General features: G+C 40.5%; 1 protein-coding gene across 2 annotated transcripts in view; it reads left to right on the top strand.

The window, feature by feature from the left end:
* Positions 1-201: 201 nt before the first annotated feature.
* SCN8A (sodium voltage-gated channel alpha subunit 8) overlaps positions 202-24,276 on the top strand; it is a 104,149-nt gene continuing 80,074 nt past the window's right edge. For both annotated transcript variants that reach the window (XM_071218883.1, XM_058308204.2), the window contains exons 1-8: positions 202-286; positions 889-1,017; positions 2,756-2,847; positions 12,917-13,138; positions 14,863-14,926; positions 16,804-16,945; positions 18,410-18,616; positions 19,447-19,740. In XM_071218883.1, the coding sequence (XP_071074984.1) occupies positions 207-286; positions 889-1,017; positions 2,756-2,847; positions 12,917-13,138; positions 14,863-14,926; positions 16,804-16,945; positions 18,410-18,616; positions 19,447-19,740 (1,230 nt within the window). In that variant the 5' untranslated portion in view covers positions 202-206. The remainder of the gene's footprint in view (positions 287-888; positions 1,018-2,755; positions 2,848-12,916; positions 13,139-14,862; positions 14,927-16,803; positions 16,946-18,409; positions 18,617-19,446; positions 19,741-24,276) is intronic.

Raw genomic sequence — 24,276 nt, 5'->3', positions numbered from 1 at the left:
GCATGGATACACACCGCAGACTTCTGTGTTGGTGGTGATGACCACAGTTTCCACATCACATGCCTCTTCCTCCTCTTCTGCACTTTGCCTCCTTGCAGGATATTGATTTGGATCTCATGGTGTTCAATGTGAAATGTGCTTGGTTTATGGGAAAAAAAGGCCAAATTTTGTGTTTTCTCCCTTGACTCTTCTCTACAGTATTTAGCATGATCATTATGTGCACTATTTTGACCAACTGTGTATTCATGACTTTTAGTAACCCTCCTGAATGGTCGAAGAATGTGGAGTAAGTAGTCCATTTATTTATTTGTCTATTTTAAAATTTTTATTTACTAAATCTTGCTTTGCCACATTTTATCTGTCAAGGAAAAACTCAGTTATTGCTCACTCTTCATTTACAGAGAGGAGTGAGACTCTATGTGGGATATATGAAAAATCCTTAGAAGTCAATTCTAGAAAGTATGCTCTGGAAATTACTACCCTTCACCCTGTGCTTTCCTGTGCTAGCTGGTGCCTTTGATTTGCTAGCTCTTCATCATGTTTTTAACCTCAGTTAATAGTGATGCCTCCTTCTCCAACATTAGGTTTTCCTTCCTTTTTGACTTCTCTAAACTTAAAAAATAGCTCAGGGCCTCATCACCTGGTTCAAAATGATCAGGTGCTGGATGGCAGTATGGAGTTATATCCTTGCAGTACTCTTCAGAACTAAAGTAACATTCCAAAGTTTATGTTTTTTTTTGCATTTCAGTAAGTTTCATTCATAGCATTCTCTTCCTCACTTCATTTCTGCCTTCTTGGCAGAAGCTGAACTTCAGGATGTGTTATCTTAAAAGGCTCATTTAAAGTTTCTGATCAGAAAATACCTCAAGCTCTCCATTTCTTTGACAGGTACACGTTCACAGGAATTTATACATTTGAATCACTAGTGAAAATTATTGCAAGAGGTTTCTGCATAGATGGCTTTACCTTTTTGCGGGATCCATGGAACTGGTTAGATTTCAGTGTCATCATGATGGCGTAAGTTCTCAGCTTACCTTGTTGTTGTTCTGGGGTGATTGTGTGTGTTTGTGGTTGTGCTCCTGGGTATGTTTGTATGACACTGTTTTTAAGTATGCGTTTGTGAGCACACCTGTGTGATAATTAATTATGTACGGTCCAATGGGCTCTTGCTTGTGAGGGCCTCTTATAGTCCAGGCAACGGCAGCGCTTTCATATAGGAGAAGGTAAGAAGAGGCTTTAAAGCTGGGAGATAAAGTAGGCACTGATTTCCCATTGACACTCCCTCATATTTTCTTCCCCTTTATAACACTGAGGTTTGTACATCCATCAAAAGGAGGCCTCTGTGAAGACTTGGATTTTTTTAGTTGTAAATATTAAGCTGAAAATGAGTTTCTTGAGTCTGTCACAGGTAATTTAATGAGGCAGCTATTTTAGAGTCATGGTATCCAAACTGTTCACTACCTTAAGAATTATTGGCCATAACTTCTAGCTATCACTAGAGACCATTGTAACTCCAAATTGGTGTGCCAGCTGTGAAAATGTGTCTCTTTGGGCAACTTAGCTGATGACAGCAGAGTTATAGCAGGCTTTATTATGTTTATTTCTCATTTGGGAAAAAGCTTTGTGGTTGGCAGGAGTGGGTGTTAAATATAGGTTTTGTACATGTCTGTGTGTGTATAGACATGTGAGAGAGAGAGTGCATTTATCTAAGTATGGGTCTCAACCTCATGTAGAAAGATGTATTCTGAATTGTAAAATGTGAATGAACAGTATGCATTGAATATTTGAAACTGGAATATTGACTTTCTGTTATATTAAGGCAGTTCCTAGCTTTCCACCATTTTGAATTATAATTGTGTTCATTTAAAATTTATGTCCTTGCTAGACACAGAAATGATGATAAAATGGGCATTTAACACAATATTTGCTCTGATGCCCTGATCTAGATTTCCCTGAGCCCCACTTTTGTATGTCACCTATAGATATGACTGCAAAGATATGCGTGCAACTCTTAGATAAGTGATATTGGCAGACATTTTGGCATTTTTGCCATTTTCAGCTAGGGAGTTATTTTCCTATAGATTTGTTTTTATGGGGCTCCTGCTGCAGAAATTTGCCTCCCTTTACTAATTTTCTAAGAAATTGTTTACCAAACGTGGAAACATAATTCTTTGGCACCTCCTGGCCTTCCTTTTTTCAAAAAAAAAAAAAAAAAAGAAAAGGGCTGAGAGTAAAGTCATTCTGATTATAATTAGCATATCACTATGCTAATTGAGAGAGTAAGCCCCAGGAACCTCTGGGTCTATCAGTTCTTTCAAATATATTTGAATTTACTTTGCCCAATTACCAAAAAAAAAGTGTTCCTTAAGTGTTTATGCTTTGAAACTTTTCTTTTTCATGGAAAAAAAGAATGAAATCATAGCTTGTGTATAAGACCCTTTCTTCCCCCCCATTCCCAAACCCTCGCCCAGTGGTACCATTACAAGTTAACTTTGGTTTGATTCTGCAGGTATATAACAGAGTTTGTAAACCTAGGCAATGTTTCAGCTCTACGCACTTTCAGGGTACTGAGGGCTTTGAAAACTATTTCGGTAATCCCAGGTAAGATGGCCCGGGGTTGGTGTTAGGTGTGGGGTTAGGGCCCTGACGTGACGTATTGTACTTTTTGTTTTGTTGTGGTTTTGTTTTTCCTTTGGTGTTTGTGTCTGTGTCTGTGTTTGTCATTTGTGTCCGTGTGTGACCTCCCTTACTACAGATATGTGACAGAGTTTGTGGACCTGGGCAATGTCTCAGCGCTGAGAACATTCAGGGTTCTCCGAGCTTTGAAAACTATCTCTGTAATTCCAGGTGAGAAAATTTAAACACAAAACTGGCCTTGCCTCATCTCTTTCCCCTCCATTCATTTTATCCACCACATTGGAAACCAGCAATGGCACTTGATATGGCCTTGCATTCCGCATGTTTTTCCTGGGCGGGGCTCTCTGGAATGGCCCTTTGGTCCGTAGGCAGTATTTTCTGACAGTGCTTGCCAGGCATGCAGCCCCCATTCCATCTATGCGTTTGAAAAAGCACGTGCTTAAGACTCACTTGGCCCTTATGATACCGGAGAAAACCGCCACCAAGCTAGCTGTCTCTGAGTATAAGTCATTTGCTTCCTGACCTCATGGAATTACAGTAATTTTAACATTTGCCATCACTCCATTGCTTGTGATTTTTAGGCTTCCTGTCGCATGGTTTGCTGATGGGATGTCATTGAAATAATTGTACTTTTACTGTTACTGTGTTTATGAAATTATCCAATCACAGATGAGACCCACCCTATTTAACTGGTCCAGTATTATTAATAAATTAAAGAGCCTTGGAGTTAGTGAACTGAACCTTAATAATCACTGTCTACCACATTCTACTGCTGTCTATGTCACTAAAATAAGAACCAATAGGCATCTGCTGTACATACACTCGGGGATCTCTCTCATATGTAAATCCTAATGAACACTTAAGCAGATGCTGTTAGAAAAAAAAAAAAGGTAAGATACATTTCATGTACAGGGAACCATCTAAAGGTAGGGAACTATCTAAAGGTATGGGCAAACAAAAAGTACAGAAATTTGAGAAAAAAAGGGATCAGTTGGTGGGTTGAAAGGTAGTTGACAAGCTCTGAAAATTCTGCCTTTTTCTTTTTGGTCCTGGTTGAATTAGCCCCATGGTTCTTAACCTTTCAAAGGTTTTGGATCCCGTTGAGAATCAGATGGAAGTTCACGGACCACCCCTTCCCCTCCACCACCCCCCCCCCCCCCCCGGCTCATCCATGGACCCCAGGTTAAGATCCCTTAGTTTAATTTAAACCCTTATTACTGGGTAATACTGTCTTTCTAACGACCAGGCTTGAAACCTGGAATGAAAAACGTTTTCCTTAGTCTCACAAGCCTAAGACAAAATGCCAGTAACTTTGTAGAAGCCATGACTCTGCTGTGACTGATTGGGCTTCGGTTGTGTTCAGGGGTTTTTCTTGGAAGACTCCCTAGAGCGCAGGCTTCCCACAGCAGTTGGTAGACGCAGGGATGTGAAGAACAGAGACGTCCAATTACTGGCAGCGGGTGGCTCTTCCTCTCGTGGCTGACTCAGAGATATTTCTCTTTTCCCTTTCTCAACATTATCTAAATATCAGACAAAAGAGAGAGAAAAGCACAAAGGTAGAATCCTGGAGAGGGCAGATTTGGAATATGGCTTACCAAGAAGCTCAGGGAAGTTACATCTCAGTTTTTCCATTTACACATTTGTGCCAGAGTAGACAAGAAAATTAATGCCTGGAATATACTAAAGACAGATTCCTTTGTTTTTAGCAGTACTAGCCAACCTACTCCTTATCAACTAGGGGCCCGGTGTTAGTTGAAGTATATCCTTCTTGGGAAAAGAAATTATACCCTGACTTATCAAGGTTTTTAAATTCTTTTGACAGAAAGCCCAGCTCGGGCTACAGGCAGCGTCACACGTCTCAACTGATGATAACCTAAAGCTTCGGCGGGCCTTGCCTTATTTTTCAAGGCATCTGGAGTGCCATGTCCTTATTTGCATTTTTCCTTTGGGTTGTCTCTCTCCTCTGGCCTTTTAAAATATGAACTCGTGTTTTCTGCTCGCTTCCCCCAGCGTACTCTGCAAGGCATCTGTCTCTTCGTGTTCTTGTGATCTCAAAACTTCTCTTCCAGAATTAAATTGGAAAGCAGCATTCTGTTCACTAACTAGGGCACCAGATGCTATCTCTGGTCTAGCTTATACTTCTGCCTCTGCTTCTGCTGTATGGTTAACTGTGACCAGAGCATTTCTGAGAGATAATTCTTGACTGATGTCACTTTATTTATCCTTGATACTGCAGCACTGTATTTATAGGTATCCGTAAAGCACAGTTTCTGGCCACCGTAGTGGTGCTCCATGAATTAGTGTAGTAGTACCAGTTACTATTAGGAGAAAGAAAACTAAGCCTGAAGAAAGGGTTTGTATCAAGATTTGGGCATCAGCTTCAGAGTATGAAAAAGATGCATACTTCCTGGATTCCTGTTTCTGGAAGCATCCCCAGTTGAGCTGGGTCTGAGAGTTTAGCTGGGATGAAAAGAAATTTTAACGGATAATAAAGCCAATAATAGATCAGTCTCAGTAAGTGGCATAACTGGCACTTGAAGTGTGACTTTTAATCCCAAATTCTGTCTCTCCCCGTTCTTCCTTTTAGAGTTAGTAAGAGAAACCCAGATATCTGCTGTTTAGTAAACAGTATCTCCCTCGTGGAGAGACTTCTCTCATCCCATGTAAAATTATGAACTTGTCTTATACTTTTCCCACAGATCACTGTAGTCTTACGCCTACCTGGCTGTTGCCCTGGTCTCTTTCCTAGACAGAAGCACCACTGGACCTGGGACCATCTCTTGCTTGAAAACCTAAGTCATTTTGAGTCCAGTTTTGGAGAGCTCGGCAATAGTTCCCTCTTAGTAAAAAACTATTGTTTTGTATACAAGGCTCTCTCGTGGGTCACTCCAGAGGAATCATTACCCTCTTTGCCTCCTTGTGTTCCCAGTTTGAGTATAGACTTTTTCCAGAACTGCCAAAAGAGAGTGGAAAGTGTGAGCAACCATGGAACTGACATGGGGCCTACAAGATCTGACAAAGGTCTCCAACTCTCAACTCCCTTGATGAGAGCATTCCCCTTCCTGGAGCACTCGCCCCAGCTCACCTGGCTGGCACCGTTCTCCCTCTTAGCATCTTGGTAGATATTCTGAATTTTTCAAGGCTTCCAAGAATTCCGTAAGATTGGAGAGTAAGGCACCTCCATTCCCTCCAGTCTTTTGTGTAAGAAATGCTTTACTTTAGAGTCTTATAGCTTAGAAAAGACCAAATCCAAATTCTGATCCTTTTTATTTGCTAACTCAAGACTTGGACACATGTCATTCATGGTTTCCCTTTTGCTTCAGAGGGGTTGCCTTGAGAGCAGTGTTCCCAAACTCTCAGCTAAAAGGATCAGTTCAGGAGGAGATATTTTCTTTGGTTTAAAATCGGCCAGTTTCCACTTGACATTGAACTATTCTATTTAAAAGTTTGCATGTCTTTAAACTTTGTTTTCACCTTGCCTTTATCTGGGCCTGGGCACAAAAATGAACTTCTGAGGGAAGTGGATGTGGCTCAAGCGGTTGGGCCCCCACTTCCCACATGGGAGGGCCTGAGTTCAGTTCCCAGTGCCTCCTTAAAACAAAACAAAAACAAATGAAAAAACCAACTCGGAGCTGCTGTAGCTCGGTGGTTGAGCACCGGCTTCCCAACTGTAAGGTTCTCGTTCAATCCCCAGCCCAGTACCTCAAGAAAAACAAAAAAACTTCTGAGTGACTGTCAGAACTTTTACCTTCTGCATACTGTGACCATGTCCCTCAGGACCAATGTGCTTGAAGGTGGAAATCTCTAAGGAGGTTTCTCAGGTTTTTCATAGAGGGTAACACTTAATAGAAATAAAACAGGTTGGCATTTCCCTTTCATTCCCATCATCATTTATATGGCTCCACAAAAGCACCACTTATTCTCTACTCATTTGCACTTATTTAATATCATTTGCTTATTTTAGAGTTGTAATTTCTGATTCCTTTTTGTCTCGGATAGTTTATCTCTCTGCTTTCATTTCTCTTACTTTCATTCCACATCTGTGCTATCAGATAGGAAGCAGGGAAAATGATGGGCCCTTCTCCTTCCCACCTCAGCATTAACAAGGAAAGCATTTTCTTTAAGCATCTATGTTGTGAATGTGGTGATTTCTGCAACATAGTGAAGGTAGATAGAAAGTGTATTAAGACTATATTCAGGGAAGCGGATTTAGCCTAATGAGGGCATCCACCTACCACATGGGAGGTCCGCGGTTCAAACCCGGGGCCTCCTTGACTGTGTGGAGCTGGCCCACGTGCAGTGCTGATGCGTGCAAGGAGTGCCCTGCCACGCAGGGGTGTCCCCCGCGTAGGGGAGCCCCACGCGCAAGGAGTGCGCCCCAGAAGGAGAGCCGCCCAGCGCGAAAGGAAGTGCAGCCTGCCCAAGAATGGCGCCGCACACACGGAGAGCTGAATAAATCTTTTTAAAAAAAAGACTATATTCACATTCCTGCTTTCTTTTTAAAATATTCTAGGTTTTGATCCAGTGCCTCTTTTATTTCTCTTTTTTCCCCACATTGTTTGTCAGGAAAGAGAACTAATATTTAAGACACTGGTCCCAGGTGGAAAAACACTGAGGCTTACAGGACACCCGTGAGCTATCTTTGAGGGCTGGTTAGTTTTGGTCTGACTTTGTGATGTGACTCTGGTTTAGGACGAATAAACCTACAACCCCCAAATCTCTCCTAGAGTACCCTTTATGAAAACCTTCAAGAACTGTCCTTATGAGCATTGAATCTGCAGCAGGAAAGTTGACCTGGCACTGCTTCACCCTAGGACTTTCTAGACCCAAGCCAGACTTTAGGAATTGGGGAACTGTTCTTTCCCCTCCCTTGAGAACTGCTTGTTACTGCCACGGAGGCCTGTTGCAATATTAATTTTGTAGAAGAATTAGCTTGTGTTGCTTCAAACCACTTAGATTTCCCAGCCTGAGCCAGAAACAGGAGAATATAAAACCACTTGGTTTATAATCTGGTCATCACCATAGTGGAAGATTTTTATCCCAATAAGCATGGCTGATTTCTCTGCACTTAGCACAGAAACAGCTTTGTTTATTTGTTTGTTTGTTTGTTTGTTCAGGGGGTTGGTGGGCATTATGACAGGTGGTGGGAGGTACAGAAGTGCCTTTGGACATAGAGTAGAATGGAATTCTGTGGCAGGGGCTTCACCGGCTTCTCAAAATTCCTTAAATGTCCAACTTCCTCTCTGGTAGTTGTTCTTTGCTGTCCATTGGGTCCAGCTGTCTTTTCTCCTTCTGTAGTAAATGTATTAACTACTTCTGCTTAGATACATCCCAGTGCTCGGTAATGCTCGCCTTTTCCAAGAGTTCTTGCTGTCCAATTTGCCCCCACATGGCTTCTGTTGCACACTCTGTTGTGTAGGAGTCATCTGAAGGAGCATTCTGCTCTGTTTTGATGATAGGCTTTCAGTCAGTATCTTGCTTGTCCCAGCATGTGGTGTTGTGAGCCAACAGAAGAAACAAGACAGCCTCTCTTCACAGCCAGAACAGTGGCATTCTCCATTCTCGCACGCATCAGGTCAGGAATTCCACCGGCAGCCTCTCGCCTCTATTGACCTGTGATTGTGGTAGCAGGGAGCACTTTTGCTTGGCTGCATTTCACTGGTACATTAGGCAGCCACTGCTGGCAAGACCTTACAGCTTGAGCTTAGGAAGTATATTGCTGGCATCATGGCCAAAAATTGGCATTGATGCCTGCAAGTCTGGTCATTTCACAATTATCGACTCTTTTAGAAAGAAGAGTCTTGGCTGAGACCAGTGTATAATTCAGTGCCTGTCTGTACTTAATATTGGTCTGTAATCCTGTGCCTTCCTTCAATTGCAAACATTGAGCCACATCACCTTTCGTTTTCCTGTGCCCTCCTTATTTTCTCCTAGCAACCTGGATGAGCATCTTAGAGTAAATCTTTTAGATGGCCATAGTCTATGTTATTTAGATGGTTATTCTAGCTTTAGAGTTGTTTTTTTTTTGAGCAACTGTGGGGTATGAGCAACTGAATACTGTTTCAAACTTAAATTTCTGCTTTAAACTTCTTGAAAACTAAAAGAAATCTCACCAAGGAGATGATTTAAGACCTGGACTTCAAAACTTCAAAGCAAAACACTTGTGAATTTTTTTTCATGTGTTTGTTTTTAGCTTTCTAAACTCATGTTTATAGATTTCTTTAGCAATGGCATCTGGTTTATGGAGAAGAGATGTTAAATCAGCCGATTGTGAGCATTCAGGTCCATCCCCAGCAAAGTGATGAGTTGTAGGTATGGTTGTAGGTATGGATACTGAATGGATTGCAAGTAAAAGGACACAGGAGTAATTCAGGGAACCAAAGAACTGGAATGCCTCTGGGCCTCTAGAAGTCACTAGAAACCAGAATGTAGAGCCAGAGTCTGGTACCTGGGAAGTACTTTTTCTCTTTCTTCTCTCTTTGTATCTGCTTTCTTTTTTTCTCTCTCTCTCGCTATACTAACTGCCTCAACTTCTCAGGCACATCCTACTATGAGGACAGAATATGGCTACCACTTAGCTCCCAAATTTTTAAATTACCATGCCCACCACGAGAAAAGACTACCCAGTTATCTCTCAAACTGTTCCACCTTCCTGGAGAAAGGGATCTTAATCTAGGTCAGACGTCCACCCTGACATCTATAATCCTGCATCTATAATGCAAACATGGCTGCTGGGAGCCCACCCTTGTGGAGCAGGAGATAGTTTGAGCTCACAAGCCTGGAATTTCCTTTTATACAGACTTGGAATTGTCCAAAGAGGTCCCAGTCCAGGAAAATGAGATTAGACTCCTGCTCAAATTATTTGCTTTTACTTACTTAATTTATTTCACACTAGTTTGAATATTTTGGAGTATGGTACTCTTGTTCTTAATACAAATGACAGCTTATAGTTCATTTCTCAATTCAGTTAAAATGGAAGTAGAAAAGACCTTGAAATATCATCTGGTATTCAGGTAGGTGATTGTCTGAACAGTTCAGGAGAGACAGCGCTTCATAAGGAAGTCCAGGGAAGGAAATTTTATAACCATTATCCTTTGACTTTGAAAACAGTAAAACTATGCGGCGGACTTGGCCCAGTGGTTAGGGCATCCATCTACCACATGGGAGGTCCACGGTTCAAACCCCGGGCCTCCTTGACCCATGTGAAGCTGGCCCACGCACAGTGCTGATGTGCGCAAGGAGAGCCCTGCCACGCAGGGGTGTCCCCCGTGTGGGGTAGGGGAGCCCCACGCGCAAGGAGTGTGCCCCGTAAGGAGAGCCACCCAGCACAAAAGAAAGTGCAGCCTGCCCAGGAATGGCGCCGCACACATGGAGAACTGACACAACAAGATGACACAACAAAAAGAAACACACATTCCTGTGCCGCTGACAACAGAAGCGGACAAAGAAGACACAGCAAATAGACACAGAGAACAGACAATCGGGGTGGGCGGGGGAGGGAGAGAAATAAATAAATAAATCTTTTAAAAAAAGAAAAGAAAACTGTAAAACTGCATAATTTTAGGAGCCTAGAATTGAATTATTGACCCAATACAGACCCATCCCTACCCAGCCAAATGACTTTTCTCTTCCTCAGCAACAGTAATGAAATAAGGTCCATCACATTGGAACAATTTTTACTTCTTTGTGACTGCCTCGTATTTTTTACCACTGATACATTCTTACCTAGCTGTGTAATTATGAAATTATTTCCCAGAGCCTTTAGGAATAAAAGATAATTTGAGGGAGTGGATATGGTGCAATCAATTGAATGCCTGCCTGCCACATGGGAGGTCCTGGGTTCAGTGTCCGGTGCCTCTTAAAAAACAAAAACCACAAGGAAAACAAATGAAAAACCCAACCCAGGGAAACTGATGTAGCTCAGTGGTTGAGCACTGGCTTCCCACATATGAGGTCCCGGGTTCAATCCCTGGCCCTGGTACCAAAAAAAAAAAGATAGTTTGAAATTTCAGCTACTTAATCTCACACAAATACACATCTCTCTCCTGTTTTTAAAAATTTTAGGTAAGATTCTTTAGCTTCTTCTCATAATGTCCTCTGCCATGTAGTTCTGTGTTTATCTACCTGTTATAGATGGGAAAATGAAACTCTAAATCCATTCTGAAAAAAGATAGGTCAAAAGTAGTGACTGAGCCACGACCAGAATTCCTGCTTTCTGGTTCCCTGTCTGATGCTCTTTCTGCACATCCCAGTAAGTAGGAAAGGAATCAGAATAGAAGAGCCTTGTTTTCTGGAGCCCAGGAAAGCTCTTCCTAATCCCTTTGGAGGCTACAGTCTCCGTGGAAGGCCCACTCTGTAAGGAAGCATAAGTTTCTCCACACTCTATTTTGCTTCTCTGCATTCTAACTCTTGGCTCTTTTTCCTTTCATTTCCCTGATGTCCCTATCAGGATATCTGTATAAGAGGAGAGAATATTTCTCATTCTTTGAACTCCTCCAATAAAAATGTATTAAATGCCTGTTTAATGCCAGGTCCTATGCTAGGCACAGCGTCCATTACTGTCTTGGACTCAGATTGACATTTCTTGAAAATTTTAGTTGGTTACTTGCAAAATACAGCAAAAGAAGAGTCATGTCCTTATCCCCCATTAGGTCAATATCATGTAAGGTCAGCCATGTAGGCTGTCATTTTCCCAAGCATATCTCTTTGAGAATGGCAACAAATGTGTAATAGGGATAGCTTACAGGTGCTGAGTACCAGCTAATGAGCCAGGTACTTTTTAGGTACTTTACATTCATCATCTTATTTAAACCTCACAAAAACCCACTGAGGTCAGTACTATAAACCTCTTTTTACAGATGAGTAAACAGAGGTTCAGCAATAATGGTTAACATTTGAGTCATTAACTGTGTACCGGGTACTGTGCTAAGTGCTTTATATGAATCATGCTTAATCCTCCCAACAACCCTATCATATTCAACTATAATTACCCCCGTTTAAAAGATGGGGGAAAAAAGCCAGTTTCTAAGAGGTTAGATGTCTTGCTCAGGTGACAAAGTAAATGGTATAACTTGGTTAAGCTTAGTAATGATCTTTCTAACCTCATACTTCAAAACCAGGATTAGAGTTTTCCCTGTAATCCAGTCCAGTATTCTTGCATTCAGAAGTGGTTGGGGGTGAGTCCTGTGAGCCAGGGTGCAGCGTCTGCCTCCTGTCCATCCTTTGCACTCGCACACCAGGAGTGCTCGGAGCTTGGTTGGTCATAGCCCATGGGTAGCCTTGTGCCTGGGCGTGCTCAGGAGAGCCAAATGTGGACTCAGTTTGACCCAAACATCATGAACCTACAACTATATTTTGTTGTCTCCTGACTCTGATTTCTTTCCATGCAATTAAGAAATCTACCTGTAGCTTCAAATTTGAATCAGCGGCTTGCATTTAAACCTGAAATCCAAATGAATTATAGGCATTTTGTTGTTTTTAATCCAGAAGGACAGAAAAAAGCCAGCTGTAGAGTTCAGGTCATACATGTGGAACAGAGAAGAAGCACTTTTAAATGAAAAGACAAGCCAATAATCCTGGATCGACAGTAAATAATCTTTTCAGTACATTGGCATTGCCAGAGTCCTTGGAAAATATTATTGTACCTTCTCACTTATTATTGGCTCTTAAACTTCCTAGTAGTTCCCTTTCCAACCCTTGTTTTTCTATTTTTTTTAATTCAGCAAGTATTTATTGAGTACCCAAGTGGACGAGACACTATAGATAATAACTGAGAACAAGAAAGAAGTAACTAATTGTAACCATAAGGCTACAAAGGAAAGTATAGAGTGCTGTTAAGATATTAATTGGAGGGGGAGACAGTTCTGAAGTCAGGACAGGGGAGGAATTACTGTTTAAACTGTGATGAAGAGGATGCTGGTAGGAGAAGGGAATGGAAGGGAACGTTCCAGGCAGAGGAAGGCCCTGAGGCAAGTAAGAGTTCCGCTCACTTGGGAGCTAAAGAGCCGTGAGAGGCAGGAAAAACTCAAGGAAAGGAGTCTCATGTTGATAGAAGGCGCTTTTTTTTTATTTTAAAAAATTATTGACTTAAACATTGATACTTCTGAAAAATTGATAATATTGCTGACCCTTTGTTATTCTCCTCATGGTGTAAAAATAAAGTGGCCATATTTCAAGGGTCATGCTGTGGGGAGGAGGAGAAGTCAGCAGCTAAGAGGGAGGCTGGGGGAGGTGGGGAGAGCTTTGAGGTGACTCTGATTCTGGGGTTCTATCTCCTCAGGCCTGAAGACAATTGTGGGTGCCCTAATTCAGTCTGTGAAGAAGCTGTCAGATGTAATGATCCTGACAGTGTTCTGCTTGAGTGTTTTTGCCTTGATTGGACTGCAGCTCTTCATGGGAAACCTGCGAAACAAGTGTGTTGTGTGGCCTATAAACTTCAACGAGAGCTATCTTGAAAATGGCACCAGAGGTTTTGATTGGGAAGAGTATATCAACAATAAAAGTAGGTGGCCCCTTCACTGCAAAAGGGAATAAAGGAAAGTCCATTCCTAGTTAACATAATCAAAAGCCTCCACTGGGCCTAAAACAGTAGTTGGGGCCAGAAAGGAATGCCAGTGCTACTGGAAATAGCCTTGCAAAGTTATTCGCTTTCTTTAAGGTGGGATTGTATTCGTAAGCTCTCAAACATTGCCATTTGAGGAACCAAGGCAGTTGGGCCTTACATAAAGCAAAATTTGGTGTAGCAGTACTTCTATAAAATAATGGGGAAAAGTTAGCAATATTGATAGGAATAATTAGAATAACTGGAAAGAATATTACCAGTGCTGGAGGCGGAGGGGTGGGGTGCAGATGGTAGGGAATGTGGAGCTAATGCTTAAATTGTAGAGTTTCTATTTAGATTGATGGAAAAGTTTTGGTAATGGATAGTAGTGATGGAAGAAAAATGTCGTGACTATAACATCACTGAATTGTATACTTGAATGTGATTAAAAGAGAAATTTTAGGTTGTACATATTTAGAATAAAAACTTTTTAAAAACCTTAAGAAAATGTTGCAGAGGGAATTTCAGGGACACTGGTAGGAAAGGGAAACACACCTTCTAATTTAAAATAGGACATGGAAACTAGTGGTGAGTGAGGATTTCTATAATATCTTTGATAAAGAGAAATTATAAGGTTAGAAAGATAAAGTTGTGGGAAGTGGACTTGGCCCAGTGGTTAGGGCATCTGCCTACCACATGGGAGGTCCACAGTTCAAACCCCGGGCCTCCTTGACCCGTGTGGAGCTGGCCCATGTGCAGTGCTGATGCGTGCAAGGAGTGTCCTGCCATGCAGGGGTGTCCCCCGCGTAGGGGAGCCCCACGTGCCTCCTTAAGGAGAGCCGCCCAGCTGAAAGAAAGTGCAGCCTGCCCAAGAATGGTACCACACACACAGAGAGCTGACACAACAAGATGACGCAGCAAAAAGAAACACAGATTCCCGGGGCCGCTGATAAAGATAGAAGTGGTCACAGAAGAACACACAGCAAATGGACACAGACAGCAGACAGCTGGGGAGGGGGGGAGGGAGAGAAATAAATAAAAAAGAAAAAGAAAGATGTATAAAGAGCGATTGGGGCTGGAGTGGTTGAGCACCTGCCTGCCACAGGAAAGATCCCAGGTTCAATTCCCAGTGCCTCGTTTAAAAAAAAAAAAAAACCAAACAAACGATAAAACAAACTCAAGGGAGCTGATGTGGTCCATTGGTTGAGCGCCAGCTTCCCACATACAGGGTTCCGGGTTCAATCCCCAGTCCCAGTACCTCAAAAAAAAAAAAAAAAGTTGTGTAAATTCCCAATTCCAGTACCTAAAAAAAAAAAAAAAAAAAGGTATGTAAAGAGATCAAAGAACTCTGACAACTCACTTTTAGACCCTTTGATTTAAGTTCCAGAACCTGGCATATAGTTTTGAAAACCTGGCATATAATTTTGAAGTACAAATAAAAGTCAGGTGTCTGTGAAAAAAGCATTGCATCAGGGCTTTAGGGTAATGCTTTTAAAATTTAAATTTATAGAGGAAAATCATTAATGGGAAAGAATTCTTATCAGGTTTCACTGCTGCCAGAAAAGATTTATATGAGCTAAAGTCAGTAACAGTTTCTGCTGGGGCTAGTTAGGAACAGTGTAACCTTATTCTCTCATTCACTTAAATCTGCCTTGTTCATTTCCTGCCTCTTCAAACTTTTCCAGCAAATTTTTTCACGCCAACTGGCATGCTGGAACCTTTACTCTGTGGGAACAGTTCTGATGCTGGGTAAGTAGCTCACTGAATTTTGTTCTCCTCCTTTAAAATAATGTATTTATTATTATTTGGATGAAAAACAGGCAATATTTTCACTCTTTTTCTTTTTTTAAAAATTAGTAAACTTTATTTCAAGTTTTCCTTTTCTTTATGTTCATGTAGTAGACCCTAATTGGGAGACCTATTAGTCAATTCAGATTTTCTTTCTGTTTCATATTATTCTATCCAAAGTTGACATTTTTTACTTGTAGGTGAATATACGTATAGTCTCAGGCCAAACTTTAAGATGTAAAAGGCTAAAGATAGAATCTGTAAAACTAATATCTAACTCTTTGTAATCTCTTCTCATTCTACATTAACACAATTAATATAATATAGAGTAAGGACAAGGATCCAAGGATGACCCAAAATATGCTAGGCCTGGCAAAATGAAGGAGGGAAGAGTAGCAATATAACATTTGAGTCCTGATTCTGCTCCTTCTAGCTCTGAGACCTTTACAAGCCACTAAACTCATGTAAGCCTCAATTTCTTCATCTATAAAATGGACTTAATAAGTCATGCTTTCTTTTCCTCACAGGGTCATTGCAAGAATCTAATTAGATAAGTATACATGAAAGTGCTACATAAATCAGGGTGGTAGTCTCATTAATCAGAGTTTACTGGTCTTGTAGGAATGGGTGTTTTAAGATGACTATGGCATCTAGAAGTCCACTCAATTTCTATATTGTAGTAGATACTAGAAATTGCATTGAAATAAATATCTGGTGAGTCTAAAAGCAGAAGAAATGTTATCATCGAGGTCACTGAAATCCCCGTTTTGACTTAGAATGCCACAGTGAGTGTTAAGAGAAGAACAGAGACAATTAAGGAGAATTTCTAGCCATTTGTCATTTGGAATAGTAGCTGTTTTAGTTTGCCGAAGGGCTGCCAATGCAAAGTACCAGAAATGGGTTGGCTTTTATAATGGGAATTTAGGGCAAAAAAGCTTACAGTCTCAGGACTGTGAAATGTCCAAATCAAGGCATCAGCAGAGATGCTTTCTCAGGGTCCTACCACATAGCCAAGCAGGATGGCCACCGACCTGCCGAGGTCCCTGCCTTGACCTCCAGAATCTACCAGCTCCTGGAGCTCAGCTGTGGGCAGCCAGGCATAGGGCTTGTCTCTTTCTGGGCCTCGTCTCTCAGTCTTGGCTGCTCCACTGTCTTCCTTAGTTCAGCTGTGAGCTGTCAGGCATGTGGCTCCTCTCCCTGGGCCTGGGCTCTCCTCTCAGGACTTCTGTTTTTCTCTCTCACATGGCAGGATCAATATAATGCAACTGCTTCCTTTCCCGTATGTGTCTCCATTTATATCAGACCCAGCAAGGGGGCGGAGACTCAGCCTGAGTCATGCCTCACTGACATAGTCCAACCAAGTGGGTCTCACACCCACAGGAATGGATTAGTTCAAAAGCATAATCTTTTTCTTTTGGGAATTGCTTCAAACTGTCACAGTAGCTAAATTGAATTTGGTCAAATTGTGTGTTGATCTAAATCTAGGACAGTGATTCTCAAACTTTGGCATGCAGAAGAATCACCTGGCAACCCTCTCTAAAATGTCTATTTTAGACATGGGTCCCTTGTCCAGAGCTTTTAATTCCTGGGTCTTGGATAGGGTCCAGGTGTCTGCGTTATTAAGGAGCATCAAAGGAGATTATGATCCTAGGCTGTACTCAAGACAGCATTTTTTGAAAATTTGACCCAGCTACTTTTCTTCTTATTTTTTTTTTTCCCTCTTCCAGTTTGTTGGTGTGGCTGTATAGATGGTTATTTATAACCATGGATTTTACCTTCTAGCTGATGACTGGGTAGAATTATGTTGAAAAGCCCTGAATTTCCCTTTCTCTCTTCAGGCAATGTCCAGAGGGATACCAATGTATGAAAGCAGGAAGGAATCCCAACTATGGCTACACAAGCTTTGACACTTTCAGCTGGGCCTTCTTGGCACTCTTTCGCCTTATGACCCAGGACTACTGGGAAAACTTATATCAGTTGGTGAGTAATATCTCTTTTTCTTCTGTTTGTTGAGGGTATGTGGGGTAGGGACATTCTGTGTCAGAGGCCATCAGTGGAAGCACTACACAGGGTCTTAGTATGATATTTCCCAGAGTCAGGTAGTTTACAAAATTAATCTTTTTCTTGAATGCTCAGTTATGTCTAGCTGTAAAAGCTCACAGCCTTGATAGCCTCTTGCCTGGCCTGGGAATCTGTCTCTACCTGCTTCCTATTGTTTCACCAGACCATCTGCAGCATATCTGCATTTTGAGTTTTGGGCTTAGGGCATCTGTTTAAGAAATATTAACTAAGCTGCTACTTTGTAGAAAGCACTAGGCTAAACATTATAACAAGTAGGATTGCTATCCATGAGGACCTTGGAATCTAAATATGCCAACATTTTTGAGATTCATAACACATTTAGATTTGTTCAAACAGTTGAGAGAGATAAAAATAAGGTCAGTATCATTCTGCTGGGCTACATTGGTGATTCTGGGTAATTCATTTAACTTGGCTGGTAGCGATGGAAAAGTTGGTTTAGATGATTGTTAAGGTTTTTCCTTCTTAGAAACTCTATGATAATCTGTGATTTTCTATTTGACTTTGGTATTTGATGATGCCAATTAGTTTGAGGAGGAGAATGTCCCTCTCAGGCAGGAAAGAATACCTTTAAGGGAAACTGTTAGGTCATATCCCCTAATTAATTCTTACTTTTCTATTGGGCAGCCTAGAATTTCCTTAGATTTGAGAACAAGTGAATCTTTCTCATGAGATATTTGTAGCTGATGAAAAGTTACAATAAGTATTTGTGGTTGAAAAGAATAAAGATAAAATCTTAGTAATAGTAGGTTGTATATATATAACTCAAAACCTGGTTCTTCTATTTGCTCCCTCTTAATGAAAAGAATAGACCTAGTATCCTCCCTCTTTTTTTTCCCCTCCTCACTACATTATATCCCTCTTTTTAAAGCCATCACATTGCAAAATGGTAAGGAAGGTTGTCACTCAAGATGGGGACTTCCTGTGACTTGTACCTAATCCTAAAGATGGAACTTGACTATTAATGCTTTTTATTGAGGATCAGTTAATAAATGAACTGAAGTCTTATATTTGTTTCTTTACATTTGTTTTAGAACTAACTGAAGAAGTCAAATATACTTTTTAGCCCAGAATTATTTCTTAAAAAAAAAAATCAAACATTTTTATATGATATGGGCATATAAGAGATCATTTGGAAATATAAGGGGATTTTTTTGTCACAATGAATTGGAGGTACCAGTGACATTTAGGGGAGGAGAAGTGCAGAGAGGGGAGGCCATTAGGGATGCTAAATGTCCTACAGTATGAAGGAGTGCCACATAATAAAGGATGCCATACCCAAAGTGCTCACGGTGCCTGCACAAGTTGTTTTCAGCCTGGTTCATTTGATGCAAGGGACTTAGAAAATGGTCTTTGTCTTTACAGACCTTGCGAGCTGCTGGGAAAACATACATGATCTTTTTTGTATTAGTCATCTTTGTGGGTTCTTTCTATCTGGTAAACCTGATCTTGGCTGTGGTGGCCATGGCTTATGAAGAACAGAATCAGGCAACACTGGAGGAGGCAGAGCAAAAAGAAGCTGAATTCAAAGCAATGTTGGAGCAACTTAAGAAGCAACAGGAAGAGGCACAGGTTGGTGATCAGTTCCTTGAAACAGGCCTTCCTGCCAGAGCTCCATCTGTTTGCCAATCCAGTTGACCTTTTCTTTTTAGGTGCATGTCAAATAGAGGTCATTGATCTGATTAAGATGCCCCAAGTAACAACTACAAATGGCTGGTCCAATTATTCCATTTGTCTTTAATGGCTGAATTGTTTGGTAATATGATGGTTTATTGAATTCCTCAACTGTTTAATGTTCAACTACTATGATGGCTGGGGAGAAAAAAGTAACCAGAACGATTTATATAGTGCCCCATATAAGCATACCTTTTTGATGAGGAAAACATGAGGATCTTCAAAAATGCTCTGTGATTATTTAGTATTATTTCTAATGGAAAAGAAGATAGAGGCAAAATATTAAAATTTGAAAAACAAATTTGTGATCCCACCACCATAATAATTTACTTTTTAATACTTAACCCAACTATGCATGTATTTTTACAGTGTTGAACCAATAATATATAATACACTTTCTTAGCATTCACTTTCAGAGTTGCCCAGAAGGGATCCTTTGGTACCAAAAAGGCAGCCAAGTTCTTGCCTGAGATGCTCAAGAGAATAAAACCCAAAGTTCTCCTGACTTGGTTTCTGCTCTTACTATTTAGGGCTGTGTGCCAGCGTACAAATTCACCTGAAAAATGGAGGCACTGTCTCCTCTAAGAGGCTAGTTTTCCCTTTTTCCCCTACTCCTTATTGCACCACCTGTCTTTGGAAAAGGAAATGCTGTGCCTTAATTATTGGGCTTCTGAGTAGCTCATGTTAATTGCTTCTGATCTGGTCTGCTGCTATGGCTCCTTTCCTAGGCTGCTGCCATGGCCACTTCAGCAGGAACTGTCTCAGAAGATGCCATAGAGGAAGAAGGTGAGGAAGGGGGAGGCTCTCCTCGGAGCTCATCTGAGATGTCTAAACTCAGCTCAAAGAGTGCCAAGGAAAGACGTAACAGGAGAAAGAAGAAGAAGCAAAAGGAACTCTCTGAAGGCGAAGAAAAAGGAGATCCTGAGAAGGTGTTTAAATCGGAGTCAGAAGACGGAATGAGAAGGAAGGCCTTTCGGCTACCAGACAACAGAATAGGGAGAAAATTTTCTATCATGAATCAGGTAAACTCTTTGCATTGTGTCAGATAAGCTTAACAATGTCAGGTTTTCCTTATCCCACTTGATTCTCAAATTCTACTTTGCCCTTACAATTTCCAGACCCAACATCCCCAGTCCTACCACTCCAGGCTCATGTTGTTCTCCTCTGGGAGGTATATTCGGAACATCCTCTGCTGTGATCCTGCCTTCTCTTCTCTGCTCTAGAAGCCAGCACTAGGATTATGATCTCCTTTGGTGGACTTGCTTCAGCAGTAAAGTCTATGTCACACTAGCAAGTCCCATGTTTGAAAACACCAGGAAAAACTTCTCTTAGCACCTGAAAATCAAAATTTAATTGTAGGTTGAAAAAAATAGGAATCATGAAGCTCTTTAGATCACCTTATTTGAGCATGGCAAGTTCTAGTAATTAATTATTCTATATATATAGTGTCATGCTAATAAATTAGCCTTGGTAGATTGAAAGCCTCCAATCTTACCCAACTCTTTATAAATGGAAAAACAGAGAAAGAGAGGAGAGAGGACTTAGAGCTGATTATTGAGCATTCTATTACTATAAATACCATCTTATAATAGGTATTTTTGGATTTCAAAAAAGAAGCCAACAAAATGCAATTTATTAATAATTCCCCATGTTAAAGAAATGCCAGAGAATAGACTCGTGTAGAATAGATTATAGATTGCAGTTACTCATATGACAGTGTATCCAGTGTCTTCTTTCCTAGAGAGGATTCTTTGTGCCTCCTCTTTGTATCACCCACCTCCAAGTTCAGTCCTTTGCCAGTCTTCCTCATTTTATCACAGCAAAATCTCTCATGTCCACCCCTTTCTTTTATTCCTATTAATCCTACCCTAGCTCAGGTTTTTGTAATATTTTATTCTACTGCAGTTGTCCACTCAGTTTTATTTCCTCTGGTCTGTCTCTCTTTTGTATTTTATATACTGCTGGCAGATCATTTCCTAAGGCATAGCTCTCATTATTCATTTAGCAAGCATTTATGAAGTATCTACCATGTGCCAAAAACTGTACTAGGCCCTGGAAATTAAAAGGTGGTTAAAACACTGTCCTGGCCCTAGGGAGCTTACAGTGTAGTGGAGCAGCCAGATATATATTTTTTTCTCAAAATAATTTTTTCATAGCATCAACAGTATTATTCCATGATAGAGTTATGCCAGGGGCATTTTTGAGAACACAGATCTATCCCAGCCTGGAGGTTCAGCAAAGATTTTCTGGCTAAATTAATCTGAATTGAGGTTTAAAGGATAAATAGGAATTAGTCAAGTAATGCATGTGTACGATGGTGAGTGAGCAGTAAGACAGAACAAAAGAAGGAAAGTATGTTCCAGTTTAGACATTCTGAGTTTGAACTACATGTTGTATCATCAAGTAGAAAGGTCTTTAGACACATAGATAATCAAATGATAGCTCTGGGAGGAGGGTTATAAGCTGAGATGATGATTGAAACCATGAGACTTGATGAGATCACTTAAAAAGAGTGTTAGGTGAAAGAACAGTGGGCCAAACATATAACCAGTGGTGTTCATGGGCAGAGGAGATGGAGCTCATGAAGGAAAACAAAGGAATGGTCTTAGAGGTACCAAGAACACAAAGACTGCTTGGTAGTGAAGACAACCGTGAAGAAGGGTTGGGGAAGAAAGGAGAATGATCAATGGATTGAAATTTAACAGAAGTGATTAGTGAGATTACAGTTGGAAATGTCTATTGGATGTGGCAATATAAAAGTCATTGGTGACTACAAACAGATATTTCAGTCCAGACTAAGGATAGATACCATATTGAGTAGTAAGTGGAGACAATGAGTGTAGATTTCTCATTCACGATTCTTTAAAGAGTGTGGATGAAAATAAGCATTTTTATAATCTGTGGGGAAAATAGCCAGAAGAAGAGGGAGTAGGAATAGAATAGAAATAGAGTACCATCTTGGAAGATGAGAAAATAGATGTAGTCTCTAACAGAAGAGGGAATCTTATCCCCCAAAACCTCAGAAAAAATAGGCAGGGTAGGGTGTGGATAAGTTTGTATATAGGGAATAGTAAGTTGAGGAAGATGACACTTGACAGTTTCTATATTTTCAATAATGTAGAAAATGAGGGGTTGATAGAGAGTTTACAGAAAATATTGAAGGTTTAGAATAGTTAGTAAGAAGAGTAGGGGATGGAATTCCTCTAATCAGATTCACAGTTTACCAGTCAAGTACCAACTCTAGGGAATTCATGGTGCACCTCCTCGGCCCCAGTGTGGACACAGCCAACCATTTAAATCTTTTTTGTCACTATGCCCCATCAGACGCCCTGTGTTTAAACCCGAGTGAACTACTAGATGTTTCTCATACATGGGTCTTTGTTTTCAACCCTCTGTGGTTTGCTCCAGAAATACTCCCTCTAAAATGCCTAAGTGTTCATATCATACTTACTCTTCATATCTTTCTCTCAGAAACTTTCCCTGATGCCCCCTTCCACACCCAATTGAAAATTATCATTTCATCTTTCCTTATGTTTTATATATACCTTGTTAGTTGTTGCTTTTTACCCTATCTGGTATTGTATTTATTTAGATTCATATCATCTTCTCTCTTAGATAAAGTCCTAAAGGCAAGGTCTTCTGTGCCAATTCAGATATCTGTTGAACGAATTAACAGAGAGCTTTAGAAATCTGCATTAACCCCTTCTGAGACTTCTCTATGGCCTGGAGCCATCTCAATCTCACACTCACACACATTCTCACACACACACACACACACACTTTCTCCTATTCAGCGTCTTTCGGGGGACAGTATGATCAAAGCTTTGCTGTTAATGGGACTCCTACCTCTTGAGAACCACCACTGGGCTAGTTAATGAATACCTTAGTATTGTTAACACTTTGGTATTGAATAGTCTCTGATTAATCTGTAGGCTTTAGCACAGAGTTGCACTGATTGCTCCTAGCTTAAAAAAATGAAATCTACCTTCTGAGATGTCTTGCTTTGCATGAAAATGTTCACTTCCTCCAATTTCCCCATCTGAAAAGACTTCATTCCTAGAGGCCCTGGCTGACTGCCAAGCCTTGCTTAGAAGCCGGAGTGTAATAATGTACTTTGTCCCAGGACTCTCCTGCAGTTTGTCTAAATTTATCTGGAAGAACAGCTGAGGAAACTGAGGCCCAAAGAGATTGATTAATTCATCCAAGGTTATCTAACTAGTAGGTATTAGAGCCAATATTCAAACCCAGGTCCATCTGTGCTCCTGTCTTAGTTCACCAGACTGCCATGACGAATGCCACACAATAGGATGGCTTAAATAACAAGAATTTATTGGCTCACCATTTTGAGACTAGAGAAGTGCAAAACTGAGGCATCAGCAAGAAGGCTTGCTGACTTCCAGTGTCAGTAGCATTCCGGCTGGCCAACAATGCCTCGGGGTTCCTTGGCTCGTCTCCCTGCCTGGTGTCATGTGGTGATGTCCTCTCCTTTCTATTCTGGCTCATGCTGACTTCTAGCTTCTCCCTGTGGCCTCTCTCTGGATTTCTTCTACTTATAAAGGTCTCTAGAAATCTGGATTAAGACCCCCCTTCATTCAGCTGGGCCACACGTTAACTAAAATAACACCTTCAAGAGATCCTATTTGCAATGGGTTTATTCCACAAGAGTGCAGATTAAGATTAAGAACATGTCTGAATTGGGGTACATAATTCAATCTACCACAGTCTATAGCCAGCCCCCTTCCCACACATCACACATACACAGCCAGCTCGTCTCTTGACTTAAATAATGAATGTGGCTTCAGTCTTACCACAGCGTATTTCAGGTATATCAGTTGCCTTTACTTTTATTTTTAGATCTGAGGTTTATCCTACCCAACCAATTTCATAGACATTTCTCTATAAAATTACTGCTGTTTTTAGGGCTTAGGACTGTTTGTAAATATTAGGTTGAGTCCAATTTTGTGAAGTATTTTAAGTATTGAGGTAGTCCCCAGACTTTCTGGTCTCAGGACCAATTTATATTTTCCATTATATGAAGGATCACAGAGAGTTGTTTTTTTTTTTTTTAAGTGCGTTTATCAGTTGGAACTTATGATTGAGAACTTTAAACATTTTTTATTACTAATCTGTTTTTAAATGATAATGATAAACTCATTACATGCTTAACACAAAGTATATTTTTTATAAAATTTAATTATTTTCTAAAAAATTGTGAGAAAAGTGGTGCTTTTTCAAATTTTTGCAAATTTCTTTAATTTGTGGCTTAATAGAAGGCAACCAGAGTATCATATCTGCTTCTGTATTCAATCTTGCAAATTTTTTTTGGTTGAAATATTTGAAGAAAATACAGTTTCATAGAGATGTATAGTTGGAAAGGAGAACAGTATTTTAACAGCTTTTTCGATAATTGTGGGTATTCTTCTTTGCTACTATTTCAAAACTCAACAAAGATAGTTTCTTAAAATTAGTTGCAATGTGGAATTTGAAACTATATCAATAACTTCATGTACTGTTTCATTAAAATCCCATTTCTATTTTGTACCATAGATCTTTTACCC

The sequence above is a fragment of the Dasypus novemcinctus genome, chromosome 12, assembly GCF_030445035.2.
Source record: "Dasypus novemcinctus isolate mDasNov1 chromosome 12, mDasNov1.1.hap2, whole genome shotgun sequence".
Lineage (NCBI taxonomy): Eukaryota > Metazoa > Chordata > Mammalia > Cingulata > Dasypodidae > Dasypus > Dasypus novemcinctus.
Note: the sequence above shows the minus strand (reverse complement) of the source record. Positions and strands in the feature narration are given on the sequence as shown.